Source organism: Bos indicus, chromosome 17 (genome assembly GCF_029378745.1).
Source record: "Bos indicus isolate NIAB-ARS_2022 breed Sahiwal x Tharparkar chromosome 17, NIAB-ARS_B.indTharparkar_mat_pri_1.0, whole genome shotgun sequence".
In the NCBI taxonomy this organism is placed as follows: Eukaryota; Metazoa; Chordata; class Mammalia; order Artiodactyla; family Bovidae; genus Bos; species Bos indicus.
In genome coordinates, this window is record NC_091776.1 from 7,029,846 (window position 1) to 7,057,725 (window position 27,880).

The window sequence follows — 27,880 nt, forward strand, 5'->3', positions numbered from 1 at the left end:
ACTAGGCAAGCCAGAACTCTACTTTTTTTTTTCAAACAACAAATTTTCTCTACTGTGCAAAGACAGGGTTATCTGGCTCCTGAATGATCCTGAGCTTCAGTAAGAGTCCGTTTTACAACTTCAGCTCCAGTTCTTCTTAGAGATTAAAAGAGCTCCCAGGGCCCGTGATCATGGGCACTGATGGCTTGGAAAGCTCTCATACAAAGGCAGAGAGGTACCAGTGAATAAAAAATGTACCCCTGCCCTGATTTTTACAACCAAGTTTTTATCTTTCTGATGGTAATAATTGTACTTTTCTTCAGTCTGCCTCTTCCGCCCCATTAATAATATTGTCTATTATTAATAATTAAGAGTAATTTTTTTCCCTGCTTATCTCTTTGGTGTCTGTCATTCACATAAGAGTCTTTCCTGTAATCACTGTGACTGCTTGTGCTCATATTTAAGTGTGTTGCACAGATGTCTGTGTGCGTATGTATGAGTTGCCTGCTACTGATGAATGAACCTTAAATTTAATCATTGGTTCTCATTTTTCTCAGGGAACACTTCTCTAATATTGCCGGGTATCTCATGGTTTGGTAAGCATACTTTGAACTTATTTTGTTTTTTACAGTAAGGTTTTTTAAAGTGTTCAGAAGTTTACTCCACTGGAAAGCAAACTTCCAGTCGTTTACCATGGTGGGGATGGCCAGCAATATGGGGAGAGAAGCTCAGATGCTGTTTTTTTAATACCAGCTTTTATTCATTTAAACTCTTTTCATTCCTGCCCCTCAACCATCCTTATGTATATAATCAGTGCGTCAGTTCTTGTCCTTTCTAGGGGTTCTACAACAAGCATTTGTCTGCTGCTTCAATTTATTTCTCTCCAGACTAGAGGGAAATTTTTATTTTACTGTTTCTTTTTTCTTTTTAAAATTAATTTATTTGTTATTGAACGATAATTGCTTTACAGAGTTTTGCTGTTTTCTGTCAAACCTCAACATGAACCAGCCATGCTGCTAAGTCACTTCAGTCGTGTCCAACTCTGTGAGACCCCATAAGAGGCAGCCCACCAGGCTCCCCTGTCCCTGGAATTCTCCAGGCAAGAACACTGGACTGGGTTGCCACTTCCTTCTCCAATGCATGAAAGTGAAAAGTAAAAGTGAAGTTGCTCAGTCGTGTCTGACTCTTCACAACCCCACAGATTGCAGCCCACCAGGCTCTTCTGCCCATGGGATTTTCCAGGCAAGAGTACTGGAGTGGGGTGCCATTGCCTTCTCCTGAACCAGCCATAGGTACACATATATCCCCTCCCTTTTGAACCTCCTCCCATCTCCCTCCCCATCCCACCCTCTAGGTTGATACAGAGCCCCTGTTTGAGTTTCCTGAGCCATACAGCAAATTCCCTTTGGCTGTCTATTTTATATATGGTAATGTAGTTTTCCATGTTACTCTTTCCATACATCTCAGCCTCTCCTCCCCTCTACCCATGTTCACAAGTCCATTCTCTATGTCTGTTTCTCCATTGTTTCCGTGTAAATACATTCTTCAGTACCATTTTTCTAGATTCCGTATGTATGCATTAGAATACGGTATTTCTCTTTCTGACTCACTTCACTCTGTATAATAGGTTCTAGGTTCATCCATCTCATCAGAACTGACTCAGATGCCTCCCTTTTATAGCTGAGTACTATTCCATTGTGTATATGTACCATCACTTCTTTATCCATTCATCTGTTGACGGGCATCTAAGTTGCTTCTTTGTTCTAGCTATTGTAAATAGTGCTGCAGTGAACAATGGGATACATGTGTCTCTTTCAATTTTGGTTACCTCAGGGTATGTACCTACGAGTGGGATTGCTGAGTCATATGGCGGTTTTATTTAGTTCTTTTTTTTTTTAATTTTATTTTTAAACTTTACAATATTGTATTGGTTTTGCCAAATATCGAAATGAATCCTCCACAGGTATACATGTGTTCCCCATCCTGAACCCTCCTCCCTCAATCCCTCCCTGTACCATCCCTCTGGGTCGTCCCAGTGCACCAGCCCCAAGCATCCAGTATCGTGCATCGAACCTGGACTGGTGACTTGTTTCATACATGATAGTATACATGTTTCAATGCCATTCTCCCAAATCTTCCCACCCTCTCCCTCTCCCACAGAGTCCATAAGACTGTTCTATACATCACTGTCTCTTTTGCTATCTCATATACAGGGTTATTGTTACCATCTTTCTAAATTCCATATATATGCGTTAGTATACTGTATTGGTGTTTTTCTTTCTGGCTTACTTCACTCTGTATAATAGGCTCCGGTTTCATCCATCTTGTTAGAATTGATTCAAATGAATTCTTTTTAATGGCTGAGTAATACTCCATTGTGTATATGTACCACAGCTTTCTTATCCATTCATCTGCTGATGGACATCTAGGTTGCTTCCATGTCCTGGCTATTATAAACAGTGCTGCAATGAACATTGGGGTACACGTGTCTCTTTCCCTTCTGGTTTCCTCAGTGTGTATGCCCAGCAGTGGGGTTGCTGGATCATGAGGCAGTTCTATTTCCAGTTTTTTAAGGAATCTCCACACTGTTCTCCATAGTGGCTGTACTAGTTTGCATTCCCACCAACAGCGTAAGAGAGTTCCCTTTTCTCCACACCCTCTCCAGCATTTATTGCTTGTAGACTTTTGGATCGCAGCCATTCTGACTGGTGTGAAATGGTACCTCATAGTGGTTTTGATTTGCATTTGTCTGATAATGAGTGATGTTGAGCATCTTTTCATGTGTTTGTTAGCCATCTGTATGTCTTCTTTGGAGAAATGTCTATTTAGTTCTTTGGCCCATTTTTTGATTGGGTCGTTTATTTTTCTGGAATTGAGCTGTAGGAGTTGCTTGTATATTTTTGAGATTAATTGTTTGTCAGTTGCTTCATTTGCTGTTATTTTCTCCCATTCTGAAGGCTGCCTTTTCACCTTGCTAATAGCTTCCTTTGTTGTGTGAAGCTTTTAAGTTTAATTAGGTCCCATTTGTTTATTTTTGCTTTTATTTCCAATATTCTGGGAGATGGGTCATAGAGGATCCTGCTGTGATGTATGTCGGAGAGTGTTTTGCCTATGTTCTCCTCTAGGAGTTTTATAGTTTCTGGTCTTACATTTAGATCTTTAATCAATTTTGATTTTACTTTTGTGTATGGTGTTAGAAAGTGGTCCAGTTTCATTCTTTTACAAGTGGTTGACCAGTTTTCCCAGCACCACTTGTTTAAAGAGATTGTCTTTAATCCATTGTATATTCTTGCCTCCTTTGTCAAAGATAAGGTGTCCGTATGTGCGTGGATTTATCTCTGGGCTTTCTATTTTGTTCCAGTGATCTATATTTCTGTCTTTGTGCCAGTACCATACTGTCTTGATGACTGTGGCTTATTTAGTTCTTTAAGGAATCTCCCTATTGTCTTCCATAGTGGCTGTATCAATTTACATTTCCACCAACAGTGCAAGAGCATTCCCTTTTCTCCATACCCTTTCCAGCATTTATTGTTCCTAGACTTTTTGATAAGGGCCATTCTGACCGGTGTGAGGTGATATCTCATTGTAGTTTTGATTTGCATTTCTCTAATAATGAGCGATATTGAGCATCTTTTCATGTGTTTGTTGCTGCTGCTGCTGCTAAGTCGCTTCAGTCGTGTCCGACTCTGTGCGACCCCGTAGACGGCAGCCCACCAGGCTTCCCGTCCCTGGGATTCTCCAGGCAAGGACACTGGAGTGGGTTGCCATTTCCTTCTCCAATGCATGAAAGTGAAAAGTGAAAGGGAAGTCGCTCAGTTGTGTCTGACTCTAGCGACCCCATGGACTGCAGCCTACCAGGCTCCTCCGTCCATGGGATTTTCTAGGCACAAGTACTGGAGTAGGGTGCCATTGCCTTCTCTGCATGTGTTTGTTAGCCATCTGTATGTCTTCTTTGGAGAAATGTCTGTTTAGGTCTTTCCCCCACTTTTTGATTGGGTTGTTTGTTTTTCTGGTATTAAGTTGTATGAGCTGATTGTATATTTTGGAAATTAATCGTATGTTAGTTGTTTCATTTGCTATTATTTTCTCCCACTCTGGGGGTTGTCTTTTCACCTTGCTTATAGTTTTGTTTGCTGTGCAAAAGCTTTTAAGTTTAATCAGGTCCCACTTGGTTACTTTTGTTTTTATTTCCATTACTCTAGGAGGTGGGTCATAGAAGATCTTGCTTTGATTAATGTCATTGAGTGTTCTGCCTGTATTTACCTCGAACAGTTTTATATTTTCTGGTTTTACATTTAAGTTTTTGATCTTTTTTGAGTTTATCTTTGTGTATGGTGTTAGGAAGTGTTCTAATTTCATTCTTTTACATGTAGCTGTCCAGTTTTCCCAGCATCATTTATTGAAAAGGCTGTGTTTGCCCCATTGTATATTCTCGCCTCCTTTGTCAAAAATAAGATACCCATAGGTACATGGGTTTATTTCTGGGCTTTCTATCTTTTTCCATTGGTCTATATTTCTGTTTTTGTGCCAGTAACATACTGTCTTGATGACTGTAGCTTTATACTATAATCTGAAGTCAGGAAGATTGATTCCTCCAGCTCCATTCTTCTTTCTCAAGACTGCTTTGGCTATTTGGGGTCTTTTGTGTTTCCATATGAATTGTGAAATTCTTTGTTCTAGTTCTGTGAAAAATGCCCATTGGTAATTTGATAGTGATCACATTGAATCTGTAGATTGCATTTGGTAGTATAGTCATTTTCACAGTATCAATTCTTTCTACCCAGGAACATGGAATATCTCTCCATCTGTTTATGTCATCTTTGATTTTTTTCAGTAGTATCTTATAATTTTCTGTGTACAGTTCTTTTGTCTCCTTAGGTAAGTTTATTCCTAGATATCTAATTCTTTTTGTTGCAATGGTGAATGGGATTGATTCCTTAATTTCTCTTTCTGATTTTTCATAGCTAGTATATAGAAATACAAGTGATATCTGTGAATTGATTTTGTATGCTGCAACTTTGCTAAACTCGCTGATTAGCTCTAGTAATTTTCTGATACTATCTTTAGGGTTTTCTATGTACAGAATCACGACATCTGTAAACAGAGCTTTACTTCTTCTATTCTGATCTGGGTTTCTTTTATTTTTCTTTTCTGATTGCTATAGCTAGGAGTTCCAGAACTTAGTTCAGTTCAGTTCAGTTGCTCAGTCATGTCCAACTCTTTGCGACCCCATAAACAGCAGCACGCCAGGCCTCCCTGTCCATCACCAACACCCGGAGTCCACCCAAACCCATGTCCATTGAGTTGGCATTGCCATCCAACCATCTCATCCTCTGTTGTCCCCTTCTCCTCCTGCCCTCAATCTTTCCCAGCATCAGGGTCTTTTCCAATGAGTCAGCCCTTCACATCAGGTGGTCAAACTATTGGAGTTTTCAGCTTCAACATCAGTCCTTCCAATGAACACCCAGGACTGGTTTCCTTTAGGATTAATTGGTTTGATCTCCTTTCAGTCCAAAGGACTCTCAAGAATCTTCTCCAACACCACACTTCAAAAGCATCAATTCTTCGGTGCTCAACTTTCTTTATAGTCCAACTGTCACATCCATACATGATCACTGGAAAAACCATAGCCTTGACTAGATGGATCTTTGTTGACAAAGTAATGTCTCTGCTTTTTAATATGCTGTCTAGGTTGGTCATAACTTTCCTTCCAAGGAGTAAGCATCATTTAATTTCATGGCTGCAATCACCATCTGCTGTGATTTTGGAGTCCAGAAAAAAAAATTCAGCCACTGTTTCCGCTGTTTCCCCATCTGTTTGCCATGAAGTAATGAGACCGGATGCCATGATCTTTGTTTTCTGAATGTTGAGCTTTAAGCCAACTCTTTCACTCTCCTCTTTCACTTTCATCAAGAGGCTCTTTAGTTCTTCTTCACTTTCTGCCATAAGGGTGGTGTCATCTGCATATCTGAGGTTATTGATATTTCTCCCCTCAATCTTGATTCCAGCTTGTGCTTTTTCCAGCCCAGCGTGTCTCATGATGTACCCTGCATAGAAGTTAAATAATTACGGTGACAATATATAGCCTTGACATACTTCTTTTCCTACTTGGAACCAGTCTGTTGTTCCTTGTCCAGTTGTAACTGTTGCTTCCTGAACTGCATACAGATTTCTCAAGAGGCAGGTCAGGTGGTCTGGTATTCCCATCTCTTTCAGAATTTTCCACAGTTTATTGTGATCCACACAGTCAGAGGCTTTGGCATAGTCAATAAAGCAGAAATAGATGTTTTTTTGGAACTCTCTTGTTTTTTTGATGATCCAACAGATGTTGGCAATTTGATCTTTGATTCCTCTGCCTTTTCTAAATACAGCTTGAACATCTCGAAGTTCACGATTCACGTATTGCTGAAGCCTGGCTTGGAGAATTATAAGCATTACTTGACTAGCGTGTGAGATGAGTGCAATTGTGTGGTAGTTTGAACTTTCTTTGGTATTGCATTTCTTTAGGATTGGAATGAAAGCTGACCTTTTCTAGTCCTGTGGTCACTGCTGAGGTTTCCAAATTTGCTGGCATATTGAGTGCAGCACTTTCACAGCATTATCTTTCAGGATTTAAAATAGCTCAACTGGAATTCTATCACCTCCACTAGCTTTGTTCGTAGTGATGCTTTCTAAGGCCCACTTGACTTCACATTCCAGGATGTCTGGTTCTAGGTGAGTGATCACCCCATCGTGGTTATCTGGGTCGTGAAGATCTGTTTTGTATAGTTGTTCTGTGTATTCTTGCCACCTCTTCTTAATATCTTCTGCCTCTGTTAGGTCCATACCATTTCTGTCCCTTATCGAGCCCATCTTTGCATGAAATGTCCCCTTGGTATCTCTAATTTTCTTGAAGATATCTTTAGTCTTTCCCATTCTGTTATTTTCCTCTATTTCTTTGCTTTGATCTCTGAGGAAGGCTTTCTTATCTCTCCTTTCTATTCTTTGGAACTCTGCATTCAAAAGGATATATCTTTCCTTTTCCCCTTTGCTTTTCACTTCCCTTCTATTCACAGATATTTGTAAGGCCTCCTCAGACAGCCGTTTTGCTTTTTTGCATTTCTTTTTCTTGGTGATGGTCTTGATTCCTGTCTTCTGTACAGTGTCACAAACCTCCATCCATAATTCATCAGGCACTCTGTCTGTCAGATCTAGTCCGTTAAGTATATTTCTCACTTCCACTGTATAGTCATAAGGGATTTGATTTAGGTCATACCTGAATGGTGTAGTGGTTTTCTCCACTTTCTTCAAATTCAGTTTATTCAACTATGTTGTATAATTGTGGCAAAAGTGTACACCCTTTTCTTGTCCCTGATCTTAGGGGGAATACTTTCAGTTTTTCACCATTGAGAATAATGTTTGCTGTAGGCTTATCATATATGGCCTTTACTATGTTGAGGTAGGTTCCTTCTGTGCCTGCTTTCTTCAGAGTTTTTATCATAAATGGGTGTTGAATTTTGTGAAGGCCTTTTTCTTCAACTGTTGAGATTATCATGTGGTTTTTATCTTTCAACTTGTTAATATGGTGTGTCACATTGATTTATTTGCATATATTCATGAATCTTGCATCCCTGGAATAAACCCAACTTGATGATGGTCTGTGAGCTTTTTGATGTGTTTCTGAATTGTGTTTTCTAAATTTTGTTGAGGATTTTTGCATCTATGTTCATCAGTGATATTGACCGCTAATTTTCTTTTTTGTGTTGTGTTTGTCTGGTTTTTGTATCAGGGTGATGGTGGCTGCATAGAATGAATTTGACAGTGTTCCTTCCTCTGCAATTTTTGTGAAAGAATTTCAGAAGGATAGGCCTTAGGTCTTGTCTAAATGTTTCATAGAATTCTCCTGTGAAGCCATCTGGTCCTGGGCTTTTGTTTTTTGGGAGATTTTTTATCACAGCTTCAATTTCAGTGCTTGTAACTGGTTGTTCATAATTTCTATTTCTTCCTGGTTCAGTCTTGAAGATTTAACTTTTCTAAGAATTTGTCCTTTTTTTCCAGGTTATCTGTTTTGTTGCCAAAACAAAACAGATAGTTGTTCGTAATAGTCGCTTGTAATCCTTTGTATTTTTGCATTGTCTGTTGTAACCATTCCTTTTTCATTTCTAATTTTGTTGATTTGTTTCTTCTCTTTTTTTCTTGTTGAGTCTGGCTAAAGGTTTGGCAATTTTTTTATCTTCTCAAAGAATCAGCTTTTAGTTCTATTAATATTTACTATTGTTTCTTTCATTTCTTTTTCATTTATTTCTGCTTGGATTTTATGATTTCTTTCCTTCTACTAATTTTTGAATTTTTTTGTTCTCCTTTTTCCAGTTGTTTTAGATATAAAGTTAGGTTGTCTATTTTATGTTTTTTTGTTTCTTGAGGTAGGATTGTATTGCTATAAACTTCCCTCTTAGAACTGCTTTTGCTGCATCCCATAGGTTTTGAATTGTTGTGTTTTCATTGTCATTTGTTTCTAGAAATTTTTTGATTTCCCTTTTGATTTCTTCAGAAACCTGTTGATTATTTAGTAATGTGTTGTTTAATCTCCATGTGTTTGTTTCTTACAGTTTTTTTTCTTGCAGTTGATATCTAGTCTTATAGCATTATATTTCGAGAAGATGCTTGATATGATTTCAATTTTCCTAAATTTACTGAGGTTTGATTTGTGATCCAAGATGTGGTCTATCATGGAGAATGTTCCATGTGCACTTGAGAAGAAGGTATATTCTTCTGCATTTGGATGGAATGTCTTGAAGATATCAGTGAGATCCATCTCATCTGTTATTTAAGACTTGTGTTTCGTTATTAATTTTGTGTTTTGATGATCTGTCCATTGGTGTGAGTGGGGTGTAAAGTCTTCTACTATTATTGTGTTACTGTCAACTTTTCCTTGTATGTCTGTTAGTGTTTGTCTTATGTATTGAGGCGCTCCTATGTTGGACTTCCCTTGTGGCTCAGCTGGTAAAGAATCTGCCTGCAATGCAGGAGACCTGGGTTCCATCCCTGGATTGGGAAGATCCCCTGGAGAAGGGAAAGGCTACCACTCCAGTATTCTGGCCTGGAAAACTACATGGACTACAGTCCATGGGGTCGCAAAGAGTCGGACATCACTGAGCGACTTTCACATCCCTATGTTGGGTGCATAGATATTTGTGATTGTTATGTTTTCCTTTTGGACTGATCCCTTGACCATTATGTAGTGTCCTTCCTTATCTTTATTTTAATGTCTGTTTAGTCTGATATGAAGATTATTACTCCAGCTCTCTTTCGCTTCCCATTTGCATGGAATATATTTTTCCATCCTCTCACTTTCAGTTTATATGTCTCTTTGTTGGTGGTGTTGTTTAGATGAGGCGTCCTGCACAGGGTGCTACTGGTGGTTGGGTGATGCTGGATCTTATATTCAAGTGGTTTCCTTAGTGTGAGTTCTCACTATTTGATACTCCCTAGGGTTAGTTCTCAGAGAAGGCAATGGCACCCCACTCCAGTACTCTTGCCTGGAAAATCCCATGGATGGAGGAGCCTGGTAGGCTGCAGTCCATGGGGTCGCTATGAGTCGGATGCGACTGAGCGACTTCACTTTCACTTTTCACTTTTCACTTTCACACAATGGAGAAGGAAATGGCAACCCACTCCAGTGTTCTTGCCTGGAGAATCCCAGGGATGGGGGAGCCTGGTGGGCTGCCGTCCATTGGGTCTCACAGAATTGGACATGACTGAAGCGACTTAGTAGCAGCAGCAGCAGCAGGGGTAGTTCTCTGGTAATCTTGCGTCTTAGAGACAGTGCTCCCATTCCAAAGGCTCACGTCTTAATCTCTGGTCAGGATTGAAGATTCCACAAGTGGTTTATTATGGCATTTAGTGAGATTAAAGCAAATATCCGCAATGATAAACCAAAGATAAATCCCAGACAAATGGCAGCTACAAAATCAGGCAAATAATAATTAAAATAATGGAACACACACACACACACACACATATATGTACACCCTTGAGCAAAGTCAAAACAGTCCAAAAATAAAGTACATTAGATTGACCCGGTGAACAAGGAAATAAAAAATTATATTTCCCAGTTAAGAACAAAACTAAGTTAAACACAAACTGGAAAACAAAACTAAACCAAGGTGCCAAATGGAGAATAAAGCAATGAAAACAAACTAACATATATGTTGAAAGGAAAGGAAAGAATGGATATGCAAAATTCAACCGAGGTAGATGAGGAAGATTTATATACATTAAAGGTTAATCGCAAGGTGAAAGGAACAGTAGGAAAGGCAAACAAAGGAATAAATATAGAAAAAATATAATAGGTTTAAAAAAATTAAAATTATAAAAAAGAGGAAAAAAAAAATACGGAAGACTAAAGAAAAAAGGAAAACTGCACAGAACTGCAGTATCCTAATGTAGAGGCAGAGCTTTATAACAACAGTCGAAAGTGTGACTGAATATACACATACTCTCATAAGCAAAATCGAAACAGTCCACCAAAAATAAAGTACAATAGATTGACCTGGGGAATGAAGGAAACCAAAATTTGTATGCACCAGAACAAAACTAACTGAAGCACAAACTGGAAAACAAAACTAAAGCAAGGTGCCAATTAAGGAATTAAAGCAATGAAAATAAAACTAACAAATATGTTGAGAGGAAAGAAGAGAAAGAAAAGAAAAAAGTAACATACATGCCAAGTTAAGTAGAGGTAGATAAAGAAGGTTTATATATGGTAAAGATTAACTGGAAGGGGAAAAGAATTGTAGGAAAAGCAAACAATGGAACAAATAGAAAAAATAATAATAGGTTTAAAAAATTAAAAAAGAAGAAAAAAAAAGAGGATAACTCTACAGAACTGCAAAAGCCCAATGTAGAGGCAGAGGTGTATGACAACAATAAAAAATGTGACTGAGGAAGAAAAAAAGCTCAAAGGCTTAATTGGATTTCTTAGTGCCAATAAAATCGACAGCTGCAGCAAGAGGGGGGAAAAAATCCAAAAGAATCTGCAGAACAAGTTAAAAAATAAGAATAATAAATGTTTCTTTTTTGAGTCACTGCTGTGAGAGTCCTTTCCCTTGTTGGGAGCCACAGTCCACCTTACCTCCCTAGGATGCCCTCTAACACTGTGCTGATCTCTGGACCTGCTGTGGGGGCAGCTCAGATTCTAATCTGGTCCTACTCCTGTGTGTTCTTGCCTCTAATGCCCACAGGTATCAGAGCTAGTGTGTTTTCTTTTGTGGGAGCTCTCAGTGGCCTTTTTTATTTTCCATAGACACAGAGTCTGCTTAGTTGATCACATGGATTTAATCTGCAGCTTGTGCAGCTGGTGGGGAGGTTTGGGTCTTCTTCCTTAACCACACTGCCCCTGGGTTTCAATTGTGGTTTTATTTCCACCTCTTCATGTGGGTTGTCTGCTGGGGTTTAGCTTCTGCGGCTGCCCTGAAGGGCTTGGGTTTACCCCTGTGAGGGCCAGGTGTGGAGGTGGTGCAGCTGCTTGGCGTCACAGGGGTTCTGGCAGCACCAGATACTCAGGGGGGTTGGCAGCTAGGGTAGCAGGAAATACATTTCTCTAGAAGGGTATGGCGACTAGTATAGGCCAGTATATTCCAGTATTCTTACCTGGAGAAAATCTGCTCTCTGACAGAGAAGCCTGGCAGGCCACAATCTATAGGGTTGCAAAGAGTCAGACACAACCAAAGCGACCCTGAGTGCATAGACATGAGGCTATTTTTGCCTGTGGTACCTCTGCCCCTGTGCGAGTTGAGAGCGAAGGTGTTGCAGCTGCCTGGCTTGTGGGGACCCTGGCGGCGCCAAGTATGCAGGGACATGGACTGCCTCTGCCGCAGGAGTTATGGCCCTAGCAGAGTCTTTTTTGAGCCTCTTGTACCTGGTGATCAGAGAGCCTCTTTAGCCAGTCTTTCCCAGTAGCTCTTCCCGTTCAGGTACCTAGAGGGCTCCTTTGCCTGGGGTCCTTCTCTGTTGTTTGGCTTGTCAGGCACATAGAGGGGCCCCCCTGACTGTGGTCCTGCTCTGAAGATTGGCGCATCAGGCACTTAAAGGGGCACCCTGGGTGAGGTCCTTCTCTGTAGTTTGGTGCATCAATCACTGAAAGATGCACCCTGGCTGGGTCCTGCTCTGTAGTTCAGTGTCTCAGGCATTTGATGGACCGGCCTTTCTATTGCTCAGCTGCCTGAGCTAGCTTGTGGGGGAAGAGAGGCTATGGTGATGGCTCCACTCCCTAGCATGACTCAGCAGTGTCGCCTTGCTTCCATGGCTGCCTGATTTTCCTCCATCAGCATTTTCCACCACGATCTCCTCCCTGACATCCCCTCAATCCGTCTCTCTGCAGTCAACAGCAACCCTCACCCTGGGATTGCTTCATAATTCCTTAACCCCAGCTCCCAGCTGCTGCCCCTTCCATGAGACCAGTGTTCCTGTCCGTGGTATGTATGGCGGCAAGGACTGTCTGATTCTCATTCCATGTTGGCTTCCACAGATCAGCTGTTTCGCTCTCAGCCTTAAATGTTCTCCTCTGACTCAGACAGTTGCCCCGCTGTGGGGATCGGACCCCCTGCTTCAGTCCCCCCACCCGCCGAGGGCAGGTCCAGTCCTGCTAACACTCCGGTTTCCCCCTAGTTCCTTCGTCCTGCCGAGTTTTGCGTGGGTCTGTACGCTCTTTCCCGCTGGTCAGGTCCTCCTGTCGCTCTGAGCTGGTGTTTCGTATGCACCCTGTGTCTGAAGATATGCTCCTGATGTATCCGTGGAGAGAGGGGCTCCGCGTCCACCTCCTCCTCCCCAGTCTTGTTCTTCCTCTTTGCTGTTTCTCGTTACTGTTGTCCCCTCTTTATTGTCTTTGTCCTTATTTTTTCCTGCGTTTAACCAAAGTCACTCATTTTATACCTTTTTTTTTTTTTAAAGATAGTTCAGTGATTTTCTAGCCCACTAGAATAAAAATTTGATACTACATTTAATGTCAATATTGATGGTTTGACCAGAAAAGATGGCATCATGGAATATATGTAGTTGATCTTATTGATCTGTAGTCTGATTTTATTTGCTTTAGAACATGGTAATGTTTGGGAATTGGGCATTTAGAATGTAGGCAAATTCATGTGCTGTATTCAAGACACTAAAATATATTGTAGGAGATTCTCAAATTTATAGGAAACTGTTAAGTTCACTTTAAGGAATTTAGCTATATTAAATATTATAAATTATAGCACATTTATTGGTGCCCTTTCCTGTATTTATTTGTTAATGTTAGGGAGTCACAGAAGTAGTTTAGTTGATGGAGTCTTTTATTCCCCATCCCAAATTTGGTAGACTTTTACCACTGAAGACACATGTTTGAGAATTGGTGTAACTCTGTTTAATAGATTTCACTAGTATACATTATCCTGTTGTTGTTGTTACTGTATGACTAAGAGCATTACTAAGCTAAGAGTATATTTTAGTAAAAATTGACTAGTCACCAGTTGTGGCCCTAGGAAGTGATAGTCAATTAAATACAGCTTAGAACAGGTATGAAATTATTGACTCCGTTGCTGTGTTTTGAGTCCTTCCTCTCCAAAGTGCTGAAATGTATTTTAAAATTACTTAGTTGCATTAGTGGTTGGATTTGAGGCTTTTAACATGTTTTTCATCAATACCTCTGGGAGAAGAATAACCAAGACCTTTAAATGTATGGTGCATTTTGCATCACTGTGTAATTATAAATATTATGATGAAATATTGAAATGATCATGAAAGACGATAAGCATTAAGCTTTTCTTTCAGCTGTTAAAGCTCACTAAAAGTTATATTGAGCTGTGGTTTGTGAAATTGTTTTGACTAACACCTTCTTTAATAATTGTCTCAGAAGTGGAGAAAAATGCTTTAGGAGAGCATGGATCTTCTTTTCAGTTTTCAGATTGTTGATGGTGTTTTAGTATGGAGAAAATTTGTTGGCTTTGACTAAAACCTGGGCTTATTTAAAAAAAAAAAAATGTCCTTTTCTCATGGGCTGCAGGTTTTTTTACCTGAGTTCCTATCAGTATGTACTTACGTAGCTGGTGTGTCTTCGTTTATTAAGTGTTAAATAATTTATAATTAGGAGTGGATTATAAACAAATTAAAATTCTGATATCTTTGAGAATTGTGAGGTTTTTATAACTACTCAAAGTGTAGATACGAATTTGTATTTTCACTTCATTTCTCATTTTGTCTAAATTTTTTCGGTTGTTGGAAAAGTTTTATTCCAGGTGAATAGATAGCCTTTCCTACAAGTAAACTAATATAAGTTTATAGATGATATTTGGGAAAACAAGAATCCAAATGTATTAGCAGTCATAAATATGTTTCTGAGCTTTCGTAAGAAAAAATGAACTCCTCTAGTTCTATGTATATCCTCATGTCTAATTTATTTTTAATTTGAAAGGAAAAAAATAGTGTGACATACTTAATTTGAAGTCATAAGTTTTTTAAACGATAATTTTTTATGGTTATGCTAACTTTAACTGGTTTTCTCTCGGACCTAAACCATGCTGTTTGAAACCTTCGTGACCTTTGAATGAGACACTTTCTGCTTTTACATTAGAAGTAAATGTCGATCTGTATTACGTAAGTGTAAATAAAACGATGGTTACCTGTATACTGAAAATTTGAGTCTCTCCACTGTTACCTGTTTTTTTCATGTGGAGTTGGAGTTTTGTATGACTTATAAAAATCCCTACCTGTTGCAGTTTTAAATCAGACAAAATAGATTTGAGGAAAGTGATAGATACTTTTAAAAATAAAATGTCTGGTCTAGAGAATTATATATGGGGTAATCTCTTGCCTTTCTTCCTAATTCCTTTTTTTCTAGCAAGAAGAGTAACTATTTTCTTTTCAGTATATTTAACTTCCTTTTTGAAATTTTTCTCTCAAGTAAATGATGTATAGGAAAATGCAGTTAATTTAAGACTTTACCTCCATATACTCTGGTGCTGTGTCAGATTTTCACGTGGCTTGCTGCGAGTGCTGTGTTGGGTGTAAGAGCTGAGGAGTGAGCATGTGTTTCTGTTCTTGACAGGAGCATCCCTTCAGGTGTTACCATCCCTTCTGATTCCCTGCTGTCTATCACCAGACGTCACAGCCGTGTTTCCCTCATCCCCTCAAAGCCTCAACTACTTGTACATCTCTCTGTAACTTTCTGAGTTTTCTGAGGGCATGAGTTCCTCTGAGGCTGTTTTAAGTCCGCCTGCCATTTGATCTGCTGTCTGCTCCTCCTGCGCGTTACTAGCTTTAGGTCCACTCCTCCAGACTTGTGCCTTCCTGTGCTCATGCTTGGAAGTGAGGTGTGGGTTTCTGGGCCAGGGTCAAAAACTTACCGGCAGTTTCTGCTTTTTTCTCTCTTCTCCCTATTTCTGAGAAGAGTGGAGGGTCTGGCACATCTTCTTCTCTCAGAGATTTATTTCTTCTTGGGGTTTGGCTGCTCTCCTTTGCACTGTTTACTTAATTTTGCTGGAAATAAAAAGATTTTAAGTTAGGTGGGTATTAGATTTAAGTTAGATGTTTATCCTTCACTTGGTTTACCTCAGTGAAAGAAATATGTTTATTTTGTTGTTTCAGTTGGCTGGCAGTTGTGAATTTTAAGAGTATGTATTGTGGACTTACGAGCCACTAATTTGTAGGTGTTTGTAAGTTATTGAATCATAGAATAATGTAGCCTCAAGAATTTTTTAAAGAGGGTATCAAAGACCTAGAGATGTAGAGTGATCTTTCCGTGGACATAGCCTGTTAATGTCATAGTTGATTTGAGAGCATAAATCTCATGACTTCTTGTTCCTTAAGAACACATTACGTTTCCTGCTCTTTCCTCAACAACATGCTGCTTTATCTTCTTTCTTAGTCTTAGCCCATTACTGTCTTCAAATGTCTAAATGCCTTTATATCTACTTCTTATCCTGCTGTATATGTTCTGTGGGTATCTTCTTGCTTACACTATTCATGAAGTAGAACTCTGTAACAAAATTATGGCAAACAGCCATTTCAGTTCTGAGAGCAAGCTCAAGTTTTTCAGAACTTAAAGTAATACAAAATTGGGGATAAAAATGAGAAAATAGATGAGAAAGGGTGAAGTTTAGAAAAATTAGAATTTGGCATAATATAGGATATGAAATTACGTAGTGTTAAAAACTCTTAAAGGTATTAGATTCAGAAAATGTGGACACTGGTCATGGTAACAGTGCTGTAACTGGCCATGGTAACAAGGTCCCAGGGTGTCTTTTGTTTTGGCATTTATAGAAGAACAAAAAAAAAAATTAGTTGAGTAATATTATGTAGGTGGACTGTAAGGCTCCTTAGTTTTCAGAAACAAAAGGATTATATATGTCTAGCTGTTTTTAAAAAACATGCACACATGCATGCATGCACGGGTATTTCTCAAATCTGGCTATATTTCAGTTTATGTGGCCCCAGTCTTATTGGATTGATGCTTATTTTATATATGTTTTGAGATAGGGATTAAACATTTTTTTCCCTATATACTCTATTGGTTGATTTCTTTCTATGGCTTTTTAATGGGTGACTTACTCATAAAGAGTATATTAATAAATTTACACCATCATTTGCTAATTCATAGACTAGTGACTTTTGGTTTTCCATTTTAAAAGTGGTCTAGCCAAATTCATTGATTTTTCTTGTCTCTTTCTCAATCTTTAGTCATCAAATTTTGTAGGACATGTGCTGTTTATTAAGTTTATGGCACTCCTTAATTCCATCTTCCCCTCTTTTGTTTCTTAAGGAAACAAAACCAAAACCTTTGTCCTTGGTCTTCTTTGCTGCCTTCTTTCAAACTATTTCAGTTAAATTACTAGGATATAATGGTATAGAACTAGAAGGGCAAGATATATATAGGTAGGCTCATTTAGTTTATCTGGAATCTAATTGTTGCTGACTTGTTTTGTTTCCATTTTAATGTCAACTATTTATGTGTTCATGGGGCTGCTAGGTAGAAAGCATGTTTAACAAAACTTTTCCATGAAGATCCAAAGTATGTAATTGATATGGGTGATGTTTTTTGTATTTGTTGATTTAAAGAAATAACCTACTAAGTGAAATTTGTTCAGCTATTGTCTACTATTTTTTTTAGGAGTGGCAGAATTCTATTCAGAAGAATGCAGGCCTTGCTTTTATTGAACTTGTCAATGAAGGAAGGTAAACTATTTTATATCCATTTATATTTTACTTTAGAATCTTGTTCTTTTTTGCTATTTGAACTGATATTTTTGGTATTGATTTTACAGACAGTAATATAGTGAGTTAGATATTATTATAAATACTTCAGTATTTAATCATTTTATTGTTCTCTTCATGGTTATGTGCTTCATGGTAACGTCTGTTCTTTATTTTTCAATAAGTAAGGCTAAGTTTGGCAAAAGTAAACTGATGATTTTATTAACAGATATAAGGAAAACACATATTTTTCAGACTTTGTTAAATTCTGTTATATTTTACAGCAATAATAAGACTGCTGCTGCTGCTAAGTCGCTTCAGTCGTGTCCGACTGTGCGACCCCATAGACGGCAGCCCACCAGGCTCCGCCGTCCCTGGGATTCTCCAGGCAAGAACACTGGAGTGGGTTGCCATTTTCTTCTACAATTCATGAAAGTGAAAAGTGAAAGTGAAGTCGCTCAGTCGTGTCCGACTCTTAGCGACCTCATGGACTGCAGCCTACCAGGCTCCTCCATCCATGGGATTTTCCAGGCAGTAGTACTGGAGTGGGTTGCCATTGCCTTCTCCATAATAAGACTAACATGTCTATATTATCTCATGTCATGGCCTGGGTATAAGGGAAGAAGAATTCAAGGAAAGAAAATTCAGTAATAAGAAAGAAAAATGAAGTACAGATATAAAAAGAAAGATACAAGGGTGAAAATAGATTTAAGAAAGTGAGAAAATTAAAAGGTGAAAATGAAGAAACGATGAGTGGACTACTCTGTGTCAGTTTTGTGGCATCTGATTTTGGATTATACAGTCAATGGAATTCTCCAGGCCAGAACCCAGGTCTCCCGCATTGCAGGCTGATTCTTTACCAGCTGAGCCACCGGGGAAGCCCGGTTTTGGATTAGTTGAACCAAAGACCCAGAGTATAGATTAAAAGGTGTGATTGACTGCTATTGGAAATAGCATTCTGAACATAATTATTGTTTATGCATGTTTCCTTATAGTGTTCTGGCTAATACTGAGAAACTGACACCATCACTTACAGGAAAATTTTGAAGTAGTAGCTAGGAATTCAGCCTCTGTCTCGTTAATGTTATAAAAAAGGGAACTGTTCCTTTTCTGGGCTGAGGTGACCTCTAAAAATGGTGCACTATTCACTTGACCCAGAAAACCCCACAGAATCATGCAAATTAAGAGGTTCATATCTTCGTGTTCATTTTAAGAACACTCGTGAAACTGCCCAGGCCATAAAGGGTAAGCATATCCGAAAAGCCACCAAGTATCTGAAGGGCGCCACTTTATAGAAGCAGTGTGTGCCATTCCACCCTTGCAGCGGTGGAGTTGGTAGGTGTGCGCAGGACAGACAGGGGGGCTGGATGCAGGGTCGGAGGCTCAAAAAGTGTGCTGAATTTTTACTGCACGTGCTCAAAAATGCAGAGAGTAATGCTGAGCTTAAGGGCTTAGATATAGATTCTCTGGTCATTGAGCACATATGGGTAAACAAAGCCCCCAAGATGCTGCTCAGGACTTACAGAGCTCATGGTCATATCAATCCCTACATGAGCTCTCCTTGCCACATGGAGATGATGTTTACTGAAAAAGAACAGATTGTTCCTAAACCAGAAGAGGAGATGGCACAGAAGGAAAGATATCCCAGAAGAAACTGAAGAAACAAAAACTTATGGCCCGTGAATAAATGTCGCAAAAATAAATGCAAGTAAAAGAAAGAAAAAAAAGGAACTGTTTGTTTTGTATTACGTGCTACTAAGATTATTCTACTTATCAAATTATAGGTGCTCACAGATTAGTACTGAATACAGATAAATAAACCTGCAACCATGTGCTAAATTATGTGCTAGAAGGTAGGAATGAGAATAAAGGGAAAGACTTCACAATTTAATATTGAAGGGTTAGGTAAAACCTCCTAGGAAACATGATTCCTGAGATGTATTTCCAAGGATGAGTTGTGTTAGTAAAATAGACTTTGAAAAAGTGGGGATTATGGGTAAGTTGGAGAGGACACGTGTGAAAATCATTCTTAATAGAGGGAATATAATATCTGAAGATGCTGTGATGTGGGATGCTGTGTGTGGTTGTGTGAATTGTGAGTTGTGTGTGAGTTGGTCATCTGGATCATAAAAGATCTAATGTGTATTTGAACTTTTATCTAAAGGCAGTGGGAAGCTTTGAAAGATTTTTAGAAAAGAAGTATGATTGTAATACTTGGATTTTGAAAAAATAACTAGCAGTGATCTGAGGACGGGTTGAAGGAGAGGAGACCTGATTGAAATGAGGAGCAGTAACAAAACTATTACAGTGATCTATGTGAGAAGCAGAACTAATTGTAGTCTGGAGTCTGGCAAGTGTTGGGAAATCAATAATATTTCTCAATGGGTGAATGGACTAATTTAGTCTCACTTTTAGCAAAAATTTCAAAGTGCTTACTCACCAAGAAAAAAAGCTCTTTGGCTGAATTTCAACACCGAGGTATTACATGCTTTAATAGCGTATATATGTAAAAAGAGACAGTGAGTGCTATTGATCGAATATGTATTTACTCTACTTAATGCAAAACACTGATTAACACCAGTTTTTTTTTTTTTAAAGAAAACTTGTTATAAAAGTCAATTTTGTTTAGGTTCTACTAAGTGTAAATGCCCTCAATTATGCAAGTTACTGTTACATTTAATAGATAAGGCAGAATAGCCTTGTGATTAATAGTATTAGCCTTAAAGTTAGTTTTGGGTTCAAGTGCCAGCTTTGATATTTGGGAAGTACTGTTCTGTGAGCCTCTGTTTCCTCATCTATTCATTCAGCCAGTATTTATTATGCACTGACTGTGTATCGTAATTGTCCTTGATTGTTGGGATACAACAATAAACAAAGCAGCTAAAGATTCTTTTTTTTGTGTGTAGATCTTACTTTTGAACAGTCACTGACAAGCTATAAACAATAAACAAAATAAGTAATGGATTATATAACACATGAAAGGCGGTAAGTTCTTTGGAAAAAGATAATGTTAAGTAGGTTGAGGGAAATTTTTGAATGAAATATAAAGGGTTTAGTTTGTAGCTTAAAGATTGGTTATATTATAGATCATCAAGAAAGTGACATTTTTGCGAGCCCCGATTGAAGGAAGTGAAGGAGTTAATCATAGGAGCATGTACAGGAAAACCAGTAGCAGTAGAAGAGGTGAAATGTAGGAGCATTATGGATATATTTTGAAGACAGAGCCAGTAGGATGTTTCAGTACTAATGGATCAGATGTGGGTTGTGAGAGAAAACTGGGAGTCCAGTATTACTCTTAACATTTTTGGCTTCTGCAGCTGAAAAGACGGTGTTTCTGTCAACCAGGATGGTAAAATCTATTAATAAAGCAGTTATTGGGGGACAACAAGAGTTCAGTTTTGGCAATACTGATTTTTAGATCTCTAGTAGACATCAAGGAGGGCTTCTCAGGTGATGCTAAGGGTAAAGCCCAACCTGCCAATGCAGGAGCCATAAGAGACATGGGTTCAGTCCTTGGGTTGGGGATGATCCCCTGGAGGAGGGCATGGTAACCCACTCCAGTATTCTTGCCTAAACCCACTCCAGTATTCTTGCCTGGAGAATTCCATGGACAGAGGAGCCTGGCAGGCTACAGTTCATAGGGTTGCAAAGTGTCGGACATGACCAAATTGACTTTGCATGCACACAAACATCCAGGTAGAGATATTAAATGTGAAATGAAAGTCACTCAGTTGTGTCCAACTCTTTGTGACCCCATAAACTGTAGTCCACCAGGCTCCTCGGACTATGGAATTATCCAGGCAAGAATACTGGAGTGGGTTGCAGTTCCTTCTCCAGGGGAGAGATACTAAATAGACAGTTGCTAATTATTTTTCCAGATTAGAGACCTGAATTTGGTCTCTAATCTATATGTCATAAGCATATAGGTGATATTTAATGTCTTGAGACTAGATGAAATCATTAAGGTGGTAAGGTGATGACAGATTTGACCATAGGTTCAGAAGTTGCTTCTGATTTGGATAGGAGCGGTTTGGGGAGAGTGGAAAAAAGCCTATTTGCAGTGAATTTAGAAAAGAGGATGAGAGAAGAGGAATTATTAGAATGTGTATAAACAATTCTTTAGAGGAGTTTTGTTACAGAGCGGAGAAAAAAAATGGAGTGGGAGGGAATAGAGTCAAAGGAAATAGGATTTTGGAAAAATGAGAGCAAAAGAACAGTATTATGGTAAAAAGTGGGGAAATCAATGTAGAAGAGATAGGTGAGAATTTCTGGAGTGATTTTTAAAAGTAGGTTAGAGAGTGGGTGAATGTGTGTACAAATGGTGGGTCATTTATAGTAATATGGGAAGATGTTTCATGTAGTTGCAGAGTCTGGGAGGTAAATATGGAAGTAGAATGAGAGGCTTAAATGGGTTTAGGTTTTGTCAAGTGAATATGGGGGTGAGAAGGACAAGGGAGTCAAACTCTTATACAAGAGAGTGATTATGATCATTGGCCACAGGATTGTAATTGTTAAGGTAGGCCTGGAGAGTGCCTATAAGGAAAATGATTGGATGGATATATTGAACTCTAAGGACTGTTAGAGTTGTGATAGTAGAGTGACTGAGCTCTGAACATGAGAGGTAGTAGTGAAGAGAGGGGTCAGATATACCAAGGCCATTCAGTTGTTGGAAATGCTGTGCTCTGGCATGTGGCCATGTGATAAATGGCTGAGGTAGGGTGGGAGACAAGACTGGAGGAGGAGAGGCGGTTCAGGGAATGTCAGATGGGGATCTTGGTAAGCTTTAAATCTTATTTTTGTAGACTGTATCACTTACCATCCCTCATCGGTGGTGCCTATCAGTTCAGTTCAGTTCAGTCACTCAGTCATGTCTGACTCGTTGCGACCCCATGGACTGCAGCACGCCAGGCCTCCCTGTCCATCACCAACTCCCAGAGCTTGCTCAAACTCGTGTCTATAGAGTCAGTGATACCATCCAACCATCTCCTCCTCTGTCATCCCTTTCTCCATACCCCAAATGTTTCCTATTTATTTCTCATTGATTTTAGTTTTTGCTTCACTGTCATTTTCTCCAACACTATTCTTATAATAATTCCTGGGTAAAACCCACATTGTAGCATGTATCAGAATTTTGTTTTTTTGTATTGATTGATTAATGGTATTCTGATATATGGATATACCACATTTTGTTTATCCCTTCAATGAACATTTGGATTACTTTCTGTTTTGGCTGTTATAAATAACACTTCTGTGTGAGTTTTTGTACGAGGCTTTGCGTGGACATACACTTTCATTTCTCTTGGGTAGATATCTGGGAATACAGTTGCTGAGTGGAATGAGAAGTCTATGTTTAATTTTTTAAGTAACTGCTAAGCTGTTTTCCTAGTTAGCCTGGTGGGTATCTTACACTGTTTTTTGTTTGCATTTCCCTAATGGCTAATGCTGTTGAGTGTTTTGTCAAGTGCCACCTTTGGGAAAATGTGCATTTTTGCCCTTTTAAAAATTTTGTTGTGTGACTTTTAATTTTTAAACAGTAGCTTATATTTTTCTAGATGCAGCATTTTGTCATATACATGATTTGCAACATTTTCTCAATCTGTGACTTGTCCTTTATTTGTGCTGAAGATCAGAAGTTTAAAATTTTGACAAAGTATCATTTAGAAATTTTTTTCTTTTATGGATTATGATTTGTTGGCAAATTTAAGACATTTTAGGTTAAAACAAGTAGTAGGGTTTTCTTTTTTTTTTTTTATCTTTTGAAATTTTGTAGTTTTAGCCTCTACATTTAGATCTGTGATTCATTTTGAGTTAAGGTTTTTGTATGCTGTGTTTGGTCGCTGAGTCGTGTTCCACTCTTTGGGACCCCATGGACTGTAGCCCGCCAGGCTCTTCTGTTCATGGGATTTCCCAGGCAAAAATACTGGAGTGGGTTGCCATGCCCTCCTCTAGGGGATCTTCCCAACCCAGGGATTGAACCACCCTCTCTGTATCTCCTGCATTGGCAGGTAGATTCTTTACCACTGAACCACCAGTTAAACCCACTGTTTTTGTAGTGTGTGAGATCCAAGTATAAGTCCAGTTGTTTTGGGTTTTCTACCTAAATGATCTTGTTATCTCTGATCAGAGACATTCTTACCTCTTTCTTACCAATCTGTATACTTTGTTTCCTTTTCTTGTCTCCTTTCTTCTGGTAGAATATTGAAGAGGAGTGGTGAGAGGGGCATCATCCTTGGCTTTGTACTGGTCTTAATGGGAAAGTTTCTAGTTTCTTACTGTTAAATTTGATGTTAGCTTTTGGTAGATATTCTTTATCAAGTTGAGGACGTTTTCTTCTATTCTTAGTTTATGAGAGATATCATGATCATGAGAGAGATTTATCATGAATAGGCATTTGATTCTGTCGAGTGCTTTTTTGGTGTCTATTGATATGACCATTTGATGTTTCTTTTTAGCTTGTTTATGTATAATGGATTATGTTGACTGACTCTGGAATGTTGAACTGACTCTGCATACCTGGGATAATTTGTGCTTTGTTGTGCTATGCAATTCTTTTTATGGTTGTTGAATTCAGTTTTGTTTGTTGACTTGAAAGTTACTCGCTTGGGCTTAATTTGCAGAATTGATCTCTTATGGTATGGTAATTTAATGTTGCTGCTTAGCTGTTTTTGAATTCTTCTTGGGTCACACCTTTTTCTCCATCGCTTTGAGGTTAATGAATGATTGGTCAAACCCTTGCTGAAACCTGTGACCGTGTATGGCTGGTAGATCTGTGTTTGGTTTGATGAACACATTTAAATTTGCAGTTGTTTTCATCTCTAGCTTTTACTTCCTGTTGATCTTTGTCGAGTCTGTGTTGTATGTGTGCTTAATGGCTCAGAGAGCCATGTGTGAAATTCTTATTTTGCTAATTCATTTTCAGGGTATCCCTCTCTTAATTTCTGGTCTCTCATTCTAACTTTAAATGTAATCTCATTCTAGGAGAGGTGTCGGGTTTTCTGGTTTTCAGCTTGACATGCAATATCTTTATTTTCTGTCCTCCCTTCCAAATCAAGTCAGCCATCTCTGGAGGTGAAGTTGCTGGTTTCATAAGGAGCCGTAAACGGATGAAACTTTTACATGCATGGTGTTTGGGTGGGACATTTCTGGAAAAGATTGCTACAGACTCCGTTTGTTTTTACTGTATTTAGCACATTTCTGTGAATAAAATTTTTCTGAATTTTGTTGTTTGCTTTTGTCAGTCTTCAGAACCCTGAATTATCTTTTTCAGTTCTGTGCTGTTTTTCTAGGAAATGATTGGTTGGCCTCTTTATTTCACCATAGCTGGGAGGTTGGCCCCTAGATCTTTACATGTCTGGTTCATTCTGATTTAAGTCCTAGTTCAAGTGTTGCCTTTTCAGAAGTCCTCCCTGAATCCTGTTACCCAGGTTACTTGTATCTCATTTCTTAAAAATTTCCTGCTGATATCTTTTACCGTCTTCCCAGGTTTGTTTTTGTTGTCTCTCTTCCTGTCCAGTGCTTGCTGAGGACAGGCCCTCTGTGTCTTGCTTATTGTTTATTCTTGGCTGCTAGGGAAGTGCCTAGCAAATCCAGTGAGTATTTGTGTTTAATCGATAAGATACTATAAGAACACTTACAGTTTTTATTTCAGTTACTGCCATTTTTCATGTAAATGTCATTATTTCTTAAACAGAAATTTGGTGTATGCAGATAATCTTGACAATAGTCAAGTGATATTTCTTTGAATATTAACTCTAAGAGAAAAGAAAATACATAGACAATATAATAAATATTTTACACTAAACTTTTTTATCTGTCTTGTAAAGAAATGAGTTTTATGTTACTCTCAAATATTTTACCCAGAATAACTCATACTTATTGTTTCTTATTGAGGAAGCAATTATTTGAAAAACTTATTTGTTTTTATACCACATGTGATTATAGGTTGTATAATACCTTTCCTGTTTCCTTATGCCTCTCTTACTCTGGATTTGTTTGCCTCCAGGTTAAACCGTCTTCTTTACCTCTGTGCTTTGCCTGTAGGGATCCCTTAGCTTTTGTCTTTCAAGCAAATGTTAGAAATAAACATCGGTATAAAGAGAACTAACTTTCTTTACTGAAATAATGAAAGTGCTATTTGATATTTTTATTCTCTCTTTCTTTAAGGGTAGAATGTATTGTAAAGGAATAATTTAGAGATTTATTTTCTGAAATCAGTGGGCTGACTTTCTTTTTATAAATATTCAGTGCATTGAGATTAAATGAGTTTATGTAGCAGTGGATGTATTTGTGTAGCAGTATTCAGCTACTGGACTTAATCCCAGGGGCAAGAAGAATAAGTAATAAGGGTTTTCTTTTCACTGCAGAGACTGACCTTTTTTTTCTTTTTCTTTTTATGTAAGTCTGACCTGCTTTGACCTCATTTATAGAGTAGCTGCTATAAATTTTGGCCTTGATTAATGTTTTATTAGTGTAAATAACATGTAGACCTTTATAGACTGAGACTACAGCATGGGATTTATCGGACTTGATGGGTATCCTTAACAAATCAATTACTTAGGTCAGACATAAGTAATTGTTGTTTGGTAGGAATGTTTCTCTTAACTTACCTGTTTAATTGATTAGATACTTTCTTTCTAAATACACTGTTTTGATAGTTTTAAGTTGAATTATTTATCTTTTTCTTGTAAATAGCAATCCATTTTAAACCCATTTTTTGTAATCACTGACATAATCAAGTAGTATTTCTTTGACAGTTTTTACCAAGACAGAGTAAAATATATTAACATATAACGAAAGATTTAAGTTTAAAAAAGTAAATTTCCACATTTTGTAAGAACTTTATGCTATTTCTGAATCATAATTGTATGGTTTTTTTGTGATGCATGAACCATTATCATCACTATCACCTCAGTTAACTTTTCAAATATGTAAATCACTGATCTAAAAGTGTTTTATTCATTCTGAAAAACCTTCTTTTAGAGTGTTTCGTGATTCTGTGGCACCACATTAGTAGGAAACCAGAAAGTCTATTCTAAATTCTAGTGTGGTAGGTAACATTATTATGTATATAGGGCTTTGGTTGATTTGCTTATGTACTGGATTTCATTTTATGTTAGTTGCTTTTTCTTTCACCTTAAAAATATATTTAACTGAAAAGTGAATTAAAAACTAATTCCAGTAGAACTGTTGCTTACATTTTTAAATTAAATTCTTTATCAGTGAACCTTAAAAAGTCTTTTCTCATTTGGATAAAGGGGTTTAGAGTTCATATTTTGCCTTTCTTCTTATTCTTTTATTATCCTTAATTGTCTTCTTGCTCTTTTCTAAAAATTTTAGTATCTCAATATTGGTGTTAATTTTGCCAAGCAGAAATAGATCCAGCGGCTATGTAGCCTTCTTTCTTCCTGCCAGCTTGCCTGACATCCAGACAGCAAATAGTTTAAGTATTTTAAGTCCCTGATGTTGTTCTAGGCAGTGGTGATCGAGGCAGCTGCTCTATGAGTATTACTAAGTCTTATAACTTCAGTTGTTTGACTTGTGTTAGAAGGAGCAATGTAATGGATGAATGTTGGATATTGTATATATTTATTTAGATGGTCCTATTTTTGTTCTTAAACTCTGGGATTTTGAAAAATCAGTGCAGATTCCCTGTAAGTAAAATTTCTATAGCTTAAAAGAAATCCTATCTTTGTTACATAAATTTTTAATTTGTCTCCTCATTTATATTTTAAAGTGAAAAACAGACACAATTCCATTGGCTGATCAACGTTTTTAAATTTTTGATGGTAAAGATCAGAAAGGTAGTAGACAGTGGAGGGGCTTCCCTGGTGACTCAGATGGTAAAGAATCTGCCTGCAATGCGGGAGACCTGGGTTCAGTCCCTGGGTTGGGAAGATCCCCTGGGGGAGGGCATGGCAACCCACTCCAGTATTCTTGCCTGGAGAATCCCATGGACAGAGGAGCCTGGCATGTTACATACAGTCCATGGGGTCACAGAGAGTCGGACACGACTGAACGACTAAGCACAGCACAGCAGTAGACTGTGGAACCTAGTTTAAAGGAATAATATCTGTTAAAATTTTTAAGATATAAATTCTTATCTTGAATTTTATAACCTTTAAAATATATAAGTAATTATAAAATGACCTCTGTTTAAACTGTTGGGTTTAGTTTACTGAAAATACATTTTGAGAACTTCTATAGCCTCCTAGGATTTTACTCTTAAACTTGCTACTAGGAGTCTTTCCTTTTTCCCATCCTTGAAAAGCACAGAAAGGCAGATTATCCCACATACTGTTGGGCACATTGCTTAATTATCCCCTGGGGATAGTCAGTATCTGCTTATTGAGGCAATAATTCAGACTTGTATCTGAATATGTAAATAGCCCTCATAAAAGACATAATGTTTCTAGTACTAATACACTTGTCTGGCTCTTTAGAATTCAACTGCTTCCATTGCTCTTATGCTTCCTGAACAGTCATTTTGTAGCTCCAGCATTTCCCTTCACTACAAATATCATAGAGTCCTAATAAATAAATGTCTGTTGAATAAGTCAGAAGAATGAAAGGAAAGCAAGGCAAAGAAGGAGAAGGAGAGAGAAAGAGAAGGCAAAAACACTTTTCATTTTATTCTGATGCTCTTGGCTATTATTTGGGTTACATTTTGGTAAACGCAAAGGTATTTGTTGCACTTAAG

At 38.1% G+C, this 27,880-nt stretch overlaps 1 protein-coding gene across 8 annotated transcripts in view; it reads left to right on the forward strand.

Annotated features, from left to right (window-relative positions):
* Window positions 1–27,880, forward strand: part of LRBA (LPS responsive beige-like anchor protein) — a 757,794-nt gene that overhangs the window by 247,000 nt on the left and 482,914 nt on the right. For all 8 annotated transcript variants that reach the window (XM_070770117.1, XM_070770116.1, XM_070770115.1 and 5 more), the window contains exon 35: window positions 17,102–17,166. In XM_070770117.1, the coding sequence (XP_070626218.1) occupies window positions 17,102–17,166 (65 nt within the window). The remainder of the gene's footprint in view (window positions 1–17,101; window positions 17,167–27,880) is intronic.